The sequence below is a fragment of the Lingula anatina genome, chromosome 1 (assembly GCF_051362555.1).
Source record: "Lingula anatina isolate TDL-2025a chromosome 1, LinAna3.0, whole genome shotgun sequence".
Classification (NCBI taxonomy): Eukaryota; Metazoa; Brachiopoda; class Lingulata; order Lingulida; family Lingulidae; genus Lingula; species Lingula anatina.
The window spans coordinates 19,551,967-19,562,428 of NC_141767.1; the positions used below are offsets into that span (position 1 = coordinate 19,551,967).

The 10,462-nt window shown below is 36.0% G+C and overlaps 2 protein-coding genes across 10 annotated transcripts in view; both read right to left on the bottom strand.

The window, feature by feature from the left end:
• Positions 1 to 5,027, bottom strand: part of LOC106156565 (rho GTPase-activating protein 190) — a 42,872-nt gene extending 37,845 nt beyond the window's left edge. For 7 of the 9 annotated variants that reach the window (XM_087001378.1, XM_087001377.1, XM_087001375.1 and 4 more), the window contains exon 1: positions 4,853 to 5,027. The gene's annotated coding sequence lies outside the window, so the exon portion shown is untranslated. Of the gene's footprint in view, positions 1 to 2,191; positions 2,334 to 4,852 lie in introns of those variants that run through there. The other 2 variants (XM_087001373.1, XM_087001369.1) reach the window with 2 other exon arrangements.
• A 2,352-nt stretch (positions 5,028 to 7,379) lies between these two features.
• On the bottom strand, positions 7,380 to 10,225 carry LOC106156571 (uncharacterized). The gene is made up of 2 exons (XM_087001726.1): positions 10,103 to 10,225; positions 7,380 to 9,981 (listed from the first exon to the last, which is right to left on the bottom strand). The coding sequence occupies exon 2, from the start codon at positions 9,657 to 9,659 to the stop codon at positions 8,247 to 8,249; it is 1,413 nt and encodes a 470-aa protein (XP_086857852.1). The 5' UTR covers positions 9,660 to 9,981; positions 10,103 to 10,225; the 3' UTR covers positions 7,380 to 8,246.
• Between the last annotated feature and the right edge of the window lie 237 nt (positions 10,226 to 10,462).

Here is a 10,462-nt window from a genome sequence, read left to right on the forward strand (position 1 = left end):
GAAAAGTTCATCTTTTACATTTGTTTGCAAACCACTAAATCAAACTCTTCAACAATTTTGTAAATCAGTCCTACCTTTACCTGAAACCAAGAAGCATTGTGGTTCGCAAATTCTTTTTCTACAATGGGGACTGTGTTATTTTACTGTGCTGCCACAATTCAGTGCCCCCCTCCTCCTTATTCAATACACATCCCGATTCATTCATAAATTGGTGGGAGGCAGGCCTGAGCAAAATGGCGGGGGTTGCATAGGCCCTATTACCACTCCTAAGTATGTCTTCGGGTTCAGTTAGACACCGGCAAATAATCACTGTGCAAGTCTAAACTTGATTCCGACCAAGTTTATTATTGTCTACACCTCAATAGAATATAAAATCTTGCTGACATGTATGCTAAATAAGGCCGATTACTGCTTGTTACGCAGAAAAATGCCTACCATGGCGTCCTTATCAAAATAGCCGATCCATGAACAGTGTTGACAAAGATCTCTGCCATTTAGTATTAACCAGACTTGTATTGACTTTTCCTCCTTTGATACACGTTGGTTGATACAAGAACACAAACTACACGAGATTGAGAAAAAACAGACTCCGGCCCTTAAATCAACAGCGCCTATCCACACTCCAGGTCACCCCAAGCATATTATTCCTTCTCCATTCATACATATTCTAAATATACACTGATCAGATCTTGAAAAGTCACAATCTTTACCATTCATGTGACTGAAAATATTGAACTTCATCTAATTCTTCTCTAAAACTGACTGGTGAAAAAATATTTCTTCAAGCAGTTTACACTGGCTAATTACATAATTCAACATTGCAGCATATTTATCAAGCAATATTTAACCCAGTTATGACTGACCATATAATTCAGTGTCTTTTCCTCAATTTAACTGAAAAACATTGTGCATCATTCCCAATAAACATCAATCTCTCACATAATATACTGTATAAGAGTGCAATAAGCTACTTACCACCCAGATAAGTGCATTTTCTAACTGAACGGTTTATTTTATACCGAGGCCACACCTATGCCAAAGCCATATATACCGCCATCTCCGCGACGTCAAAGACATCAGCTACTTTCCCATACTATAGATGATCACATCTCCAACGGGATTATCATACACTGCCTTTATCCCCTTGAAATTCTACAGCCACGGGCTATCTCTTCAAGCCCAATCTGGATGTGGGTAAAAATACAATTCCTACTCCTATTCTCTCCCACAGCCTGGTTGCTGCTATTCCATATAAGACATACATAATATATCCATGGAAGCATTCCATGGCATTATACAATGACAAGAGCCTGGCTGTGGAGAATGCCAGCAAAAATCAATAAAATTATGGACTTGTAATGTTCTACTGAATGTATGTAGTAGTGCAGCAAGCAGCCTATCTCGGCAGCAGCAATGAGAGGCGGCAAGGAAAATACAATACCACAGGTCACCTGTCACACTGACATTAAATTCCCAGGGTCCGTTTACAAATCTATGCCATTTATATTCATTTCTCATAACTCATAATCAAAAATTGGTCAATACAAACCGGAGCATTATTCATTCAACATGTTAAACATCTGGACTTTAGTCATGACATATTAAAATATATATATTCAGCAATGATAAAAAAAAATTGTGAGAAAAAATTTCAAAAGTGATTGTATTAAATGCAAACAAATACAACACATTCAACATGAATACAACATATTTAATGATTCAGCTGTTTTTTTTTTTGTTTTTTTTTTTCATCTTTTGGAAAACTCCTATGGATGAAAGTGCCATATTCATTGTTCCCTGTGGAGATTGAACTATACTACACTGATGACCAATACTAGTAAGTTTATGACCTCAGCCACAATTCATTTACTACACAGTTTTTACATAACTGGTAAAAAGCATTTACGAAAGTCAATAACTAGTACTTTGTGCCAGTACGCAAGTCTTTCAAAAACTGTCTGACATGTTTTTCTTTCTTTCCATCTTCATGCTATAAACTCTCCCATTTAAATTAATTTGTATAATGATTAAATGCCACTCAAATCAGACACACATTTATTGACCACACAAGAGTATTCTGAGCACATTTAAGAATTTCTTCATTATACTTTATAGGCCATTTTACCCGCTATTTCATTGTGTTTCCCTCCTATTGTAATTCATACACACAGCAAACACATTAACATTTTACCTTTTCACCTCAGGTCCCAGTTGTTATGACACTAGCTTGTTTCCTGTTGGCCGAGTGGTATCTAATTCTATTGACTTCCCTTCCATATTGCACGCTTTGTTTAGTACACCATCCACTGGCTATGGGCATATAATGTTATGTTCATTTTAACCTCACTAGTGAGAGTATTAGAGGAATGAATCACCCTCGGCCAAGGACTATGGATAAAAATAGTCTTTCTCTGAAACAACATGCCCAGTCGAAGCCATTACACAGCTTGCTATAGGGGGGAGGATAGCTGTATATAAATGGAGAAATAAACATGTGACTGATACTGCCAATATTTCTGAGCTTGACAATCAATATTATAGCACATGTCACAACTGTAAATGAATAGCTTTCTCGTTAAGTGGTGTTATCTTGATTGGACAAGCCCCTAAAATGAAAGTTTGTCTAATAGTGTATGACAATAATATTAGAACAGCTTGCAAAAGAAAAAAATATCAATAAAAACAATGCTGAACCTGTATCTTTAATATGTTCATTACTCATACTTAACAAACCTCAAACCATTTGTATTTGCTTTAGGGATTTAATCACTAGCAAAAACTAGGTTTATTTATAAGTCCTCAGGAGGGTAAGGTAAAACTAATCTACCTGACCAAATTATATTACCACTTCATACCTACCACTTCAAAAAAAAAAAAAAAAAAGAAAAGAAAAAGAAAAAGAAAAAAATCCAAATGAAAAATAATAAAAATGCATGTTGATATCCTCTTTTGTCAAATAAACATGCTACAATTGTTCAACATGACTGATAAATTGCATCACATTACACAGAATTGCATTAACATAGACCCCCATAGAAGACTACTAGTAGCCTTTATTTACACAATCAGTGCTAAATGGAGAAACCGTTTAAAACCTTTGACCCAAACAAACTCTGCTTCTCACCTTGTTCAAACAAACCAAACCTAAACCTTCTGATTAGCTTGGCAAATAAGGTGGAGAAAACTTCCCAATCACTTATCCAATTATCCCAAGACTGTCCAAATTATGCTGGAGTGACCAGAATTTCAAAGTGAAAGCTGTGCACTTGTAAACCCCAGCCTGATGTACTGTGTTTGTGTACTGGCCATGCTGACAGCTTAATGTTAAATAAACCTTGGGTGTCTATTATGTAATTGTGTTATTGCCCTGAAATGCAAGGTGTGAGTTCACTTTCTTCCTCCTATTTTCATTTTATACAACAGTGACATATACCTAAATCTAACATATAGTGTAAAGTATTATTATCATTGTAAGTTATGCATTAAATGTTCATGAAATCATTTAACGCATAATATAAGACTAACAATTATCTAGCCACACAGTTGACATTTCCCTGTCTTTAGAGGTTCTGACAACATTGTTTCAGACACGACTTATATCTTCAAAAGCATAACATGGTCAGACTCAATAATTAATTTTAGAACTAAAAATAATTCTTAAGTATGATTAGAAAAGCATCCCTATTCAATCAAGCAGGTAATTTACAAAAAAAAACAAACTTTTCATTAAGAAACAGCATACTGGAGTAATGCATAGAAATCTCTTAGTATATAATGTTTCTTTTTCAAGCACTTCACTAACTAGCCATGTGAAGAAATTTTCATCATTGATGTATCTCCTTGTCACATGCAACTGATTTTATTTATTATCTTTTCATTTCATTTTTCTCTATGTTTTACAATTTATTAATTTTGTTAAATGGTAGTTTTCAACTAACAAGTCTCAAAATAATTATAATACACAATTATATTCCTTTTTCAAGTACCATTTATTTTCTCTATCTGAGAGAAGAATTGTGTCATGAATTAGCAAAAGACATCTGTGAATTTCTAGAGAAAAATCCATCTTTGACCATGGCAGAGTGTGACATGCCATCAGGAGATACCTACATAGACAATAAGAAGTCAGAGCATGATAAGTCTCATGTCCACTTTCTCAAACTTATGTTTTTAGCTCACAGCTTCAATAAAATGCCACATAATGTATTTCCTTTCAAACATTTAACATAAACAATTTGCTTTAAAATCGTATCCTTTAACCGGTATTTTCACTGTCAAAATCCCTTTTTATTCAATATTACCCCTGGAGAGATAAAAGACCCACCATATTGTTTCTCTTGAATTACATTCATGAATATGCTTTAAAATGGACATTATACCTCAACTTCTAGCTCATTACAGCTCATAAGAGTAAAATTCATAATCCTTCAGGCTTAAACACAACCAGTGTTTAGTAAGAGTGGATGATATATTTTAACATCTTAAAAGAGATACTATAAAACTATAGTAGCTGCAAAAATGCTTAAAAACGACCAAACAGTTAATTTGTAATATGTAAACAACTTAGAGGTAACCAAATCCAGCGGCTGCAGACCACAAGTTAACATACGTTCAAAACTTAATAATTTTTCACATAAAAGTAAACATACATAAGTCTACGTCTTTAAATATAACCTAAATATATACATCTCACTCGTAGTACTTAGTAAAATACCTGAACGGAGCGGTTTAAGGACTAGAGCGGACAAGGCATGGTGTGATGTGCTTGCGTTGCCAGCAAGTGCTATAATGGGGAGACCGACCAGCCTTCTCATCAACCGGCGTACACTTCTTGAGTGCGATTGATACGTACCTGGCAAATCAGCCGCATGGAAACACAACGATATACTTTATCCTCTGGCTACAGTGAAATTTTCTTTTGCGATTTTGGATATATTCTTTAAGATAAAAATATTACACGTTTAGCAGCATGAAATTTTCCGCCGCCATGTTAAAACCGATTTCCTGCCGGATATAGAGTTAGGAGGTCAAAATAAATTTAGTTTCGTACATCTTTTAACGGTTTGCAAAGCTGAGAAAATTCCGATAAAAATTGTTTTATTGATTAGTCCCACTCTAAGAAGATATCCAGTTCATGTGATGGCAAATAGAAAATAATATCACCAGAAGTGCACCCTAACTAAAGAAAGCGTTCTTTCACATGGTGATCACGCCCTTTGAATGCGGTTGTTGAGATTTTACCACATCTAAAACATTTTGCTAGTATTTTATGCTGTCATGATGTTCCACAAATGCAATGAAATGGAGGTGTAGTGAGCTCGTGCAGACACTCCCCCCCCCCTCCCCCCCCCCCCCCCAACACACACATACACAAGTTGTTTATTTTGCTTTTATTTTGCCTCTATTTTGTGATTTCCCAAGCATTATCTTAAATCTTACCTCGGCCTAGGCCAAGCGAACAAAATATCATTTATAATAAGAAAGAAAATTGTTAATTCGTAATTAGGAGAAAATTGCCTTGTTTCAAGGAAAATTCTATTTCGAGGGAAAATCCCGGATATAACATCTTTTAAGAAGGGGTCGGAGACCATAGGGAATTTCTTTCGTTTGGAATTTTTTGCGTCAACATCTGACAGTAGGCCTATTGACATCTAAAATAGATAGGCCCTATTTCATTATGATGCATGGGCAAATGATATATCGGCAAATTTTTTAACTATGGTAATTAACGTTGTAGTTTCTTTTCTACAATGAAATTAATAAAACGTTCTTATAGATGTCATACATGTAATCCTTCTTCTCGTAGGCCTATACCTGTGGCGAATTTAGGGATGGGTCAAGAGGGTCCTGACCCCCCCACCCCCCACCCCCACCCCTTCGATTTCTGAGAAAATCACACCAATGGCCCCCTCTTGAACTTAGAATTTTGACTAGTTGAATCATAGTTCTAAACCGTACCAAATGGCACCGTTCGCCCTCTAAAATACCAGAATTTTTCGGGGCCCGCTGAAGCCCCCCCCCCTTCAAATAATCCTGGATCCGCCCCTGTGCCTCTTTTCTTCAGCAAATATCTATCATTTCACCTTACTCGCCCTTCAAAGCAACCGTTTCCATCCATCTACGAGAGAGATGATATTCTTGGTGACCCGACTGAATTACTGATCTAGTGCACGTTTATTGAGTATAAAAACGTCCTTATGGGTTTTATGCGTGTTACTCAACCGGCTGATTTCCACTAAAGAACAAAAATGTAGTGTGTGAGGTTAACCCCAAAAGAGGCTACTGTTGTATTTTCCTCTCCAGACATCCTCTTTTAATATATCGCTTTATGGCATTTTGTAGCGTTTACTCTCTCTACACAGTACTAACCATTTTGCATTTTGGCAAGGTGAACTCCAAAGCACCCCCCTTCTTGCTATGGGTTTACAATATATGTCATCTCAGTTTTCAGTGAAACACTTCCATTTGAACTGTAGATATTATCCTAATAATTAAAAGAAGACAAAAAACAAATTGTTGAGCTATTAACAATAGAGTTTAATTAAGCCGCATGGATAGTAGTGTCAGTCTTTTTCTTTCTTTTGTCAGCATGTCATAATTAGCTTAAATGGAAAGACGGTATGTCTAGGGTACAAAATTGGGCTTGGCTAACATACCCCAAATTTCAGGTTAGGCCCTACAGTCGTACATCTTGAGATGTAGTCACTATTAACAATGAGCTTAAACACACGTTACTTAAATAATGATCAGCCACTCTGATAATTAAAGTATAAATCATACGGTTTAATATCGATAAAAACAAAACATTTGGTATGTATACACGGGCCAAATCGTGGACCCAGGATCGATAAATCTATTTTGCACAATAACCCAATATCTGTTAATTGGGACTTGCATGGTCTATGTTTTTCTTTTCTTTTTTTTTTTTTTTAATAAAGGTCCACGGAGAGGTAACAAAATCTATTTGATCAGCTGTTTAGGTGTTTTTATATAGCAATGGCGGGTAGCAGTAATAAGGAATGTTTTATTAGATAACAGAGGATATAAATTTCGTGATATTTGGATCTGTTTCTTTTGCTTTTTCGTCCCTCAATAATGTCTATTCTTCTAAAAAGTTCGATTCATGTAACGGTTGCAGGGCGCTTGCCGTTTTAGACCCTTTCGTTCTAAAATAAGAATAAAAATGAAAAAGAAAAAATTCATTTTACAAAGTACGACTCTGTGAGTTGTTTCTCTCTTTCTGGGAACGGGGCGGAGGCTAGATCTGCGATTTTGTTTTGAAAAACGGTCTTACCCCCTCCCCCTAACCCCTGGATCCATTTAGGTCTTAAACTATGGATGGTATGGCGGGTATCAGATGTAATAAAAACTAAATGACGCTTGGAATAAATGCTTTTATTATTATTATTTCATTCTAAGAATTTCTATGTAAAATGTAGGGAAACGTATTTCTCGAACCCTAATAAATAAACATTTGTCAGAAAACTTCTTTTCAAATCAATAAAAAATAATTGATCGCGTGTTTATCGATCACTTAACATGAAATTGCTTTATGATATAATTGACTAGAAATGTTATCTGGTTAACTAGTTGATGGGGCACCAACGACGTTTTCTATGCATATATATAGACAATACTGTTACTAGAGGACTACTTATTGGCGTCCCTATGTATTACAGCTGGATCCAGCACCATAGACAAGATTCAACGGATAATTTTAAACATGGATGTTTTCGCCATTGTATTTGATTTTCTGATAAATTACGAACTGCAAGTTATTATGACTCGCCTAACTACGGATAATCTACAATATACTTAAAATATGTTTTCCAATTGCTCGTTCAACTGGAATAATAAATGCAGTAATATGAGCATATTACATAGTGTTACCTTTAATTTGTTCCCTGTCTTACATATACCTACATATACGACTATAGTACGACTAGATTGGTTATTATGCGTAGTTGAAATGTGCGACTTGTTCATTTAGTCTTTTAAACAAACACGGGAAGTGAAATTTAAAATATCAACATCTGACACAGAAAAGTTATATAATATCAAAAATTAAACTACAATGCCCAACAGCCTTTTAAAAATCGTTAGAACTGTTAAAAATACCTCACCAGCTATATGTGAGGTTAATTCTTGGTGATTAATAAATATAAATATATTAACTATTCCATATATTACTCTGTATGTCTATCGTCATCATCATCATAATGCTGCGTATTATGCACCTATTTAACTTAGATCTGATGTCTTAGATATCGTGTATTTTCACTATAAACCCATTTTTGAAATCCACTGTAGTCTTTTTCACGTTGAATAAGCCTGTCGTACATACTGACCATTGAGTCAATCGCTTCATTTTCTCCTCTCTTTAAATGAGCAAAAAACAACTGCTTTAAGAAAAAATCTCTTTCGATATTTGCACAGCAGTGAAACACGCTGTATTTCTTTGATATATCCTTGAGATAAATTCTTTTTGCAACTGCGATGACGATTCCGACGTATACGTCGTCGAATGGCCAGAAAGGCACGACTTTTGAACTTTGATATAGCTTACAAACAGTATCCACATTAGTAATATAAGCTAAACCACCGGGAAACGTGGGATAGCGATCATCTAAGTAGTGAGTTCTATCCACATGCCATTTCTTCTTTTGGTCTCGTAACACACGCGGGTTCTTGTGTAAAAATCCGTGAATGTAATTTGGTTTGGAATTAGCAACTACAGCTTCTACTGAAGACTGGATATATCGAATAACTTCAAATATGTCAACCATGACATCATCATCGACTTTAAGAATGTGAGCAGCCTTATCACAATTTGCGCACACCCACTGAAACCATGCCACATGCTTGAAAGTGTTGTTGAAATACGAGTCGGTAAAATTCGCAGTCAGGATGTCCCCGTATACTCCCGCTTCGTGTGTCACCTGTAAATCGTCACTGCGCGATGAAGACTGTCCAAGTACGAAGATAACCCTAAAATCTAAGTTCATTGCAGGGAGATAATCCTTGCGTCCCCATGAACGACGTATAATATTCCTCCGGTGAAAATTTGAGTGTGCTGAATGGACGATTATTACCATGAACGGTTTATTCTGAGCACACATTTCCCTGGGTTGTAAATCGTACGTAAAAGTATCTGCATAATTGTTAGCGTTCTCCACGTGTAATTTGTCCTCTTTCAATAACTTCTTGACGGAATGCGTCCCATAGAATACAGGAAATTCAATTTCTTTTTGATTACCTGAGAAAGCAGCCGTCTTTGTCCCTACAGCAAGAACGTTGGAGCCAATATCTGCTTTCGAAGCACTTGTTGTTAACTTTTTACTCGTGTGTTTTTGTATAAGGGTCGGTTCACCTTTTTCGGTTGCTTTTATCAATTGATCTTCATTTAAACGCTTATCATTATCAATAATAAATTTACTTGCTCTTAGAGAAGAGATTTGACCATCTGCGTTTTGAGATTCCGCGGCAAATCTATCCACTTTTTGTTCAAGTACTTTTGCGTTCCTTAATTCGTGGTTTTCTGGTTCAATCCATGCATGTATGATAAATAATGTCACAAACAGTATACCCGGGGTTGATATCAGTTTAACTATTCTCTTGCGGTGATAAATCCATCGCAGTAAACGTTTGCATGTGAACATAGTTCCTGTCTCTCCTTCAGATTTAAATCGGTAAAATCGTCACGGCATCTAGATATAAATGAAAAAATTTCCACTTTCCTCTGAATGACAGACTGCAACCTCGGCTGTCCTACTTTGATGGTTGCAACATAGTATCTGCACGTATCTTAGCCTTGCCCTGATGACTCTGTCGTGTCCACTCTCAGCCGTTCTATCGTCCTTTGTGTACGTCTAGACCTTCACAGTGCCTGTTACCTTAGTTTAACCATCCGATCAGCTATGTACTATCCACACCGCAGTGACGTGAGATGAAGCTGACCCGCTTGAACTGCTTCATATAGACCTACAATATAAAAATCGTTTTTATGCACGTCTTTCCGGCCGTCTAGGTTCACTGAGGACGACAATATATTACATTGCATAAGTTTGACAAAAAAGGCTAATGCCTGACCGAAACAGATTACCTGATTATGTGAATAAACCATCCATACTTCCAATGGACCGATTGTTTTATAACAATCGAGGTTGGAATGATACCAGTATTTTAAAACTGAGTCACCACCTGACAAAAATCCTGAATGAATTAACTAGCTCTTGCCCTTAAATCAATGTCAAATAAAGAATATGCGCTGTCAAAGATTGAATCTTAAATGAATTTCTTATGCATAGAAAATCAGTTTCCAAACCAGACAGATATTTAATTATGACATTCTGTATGCTGTTCATTTATAAACATGTTTGGGAAGCTATTATTCTCGGTAGTTCTCGAATAGGCCAACATACTTAAATAAAATGTATGATAATTTACCCAAGCAACCAGAATC

What these genes read in the sequence shown, in the direction of transcription:
- LOC106156571 (XM_087001726.1), bottom strand. Translation starts at nt 9,659, where the DNA reads ATGTTCACATGCAAACGTTTACTGCGATGGATTTATCACCGCAAGAGA.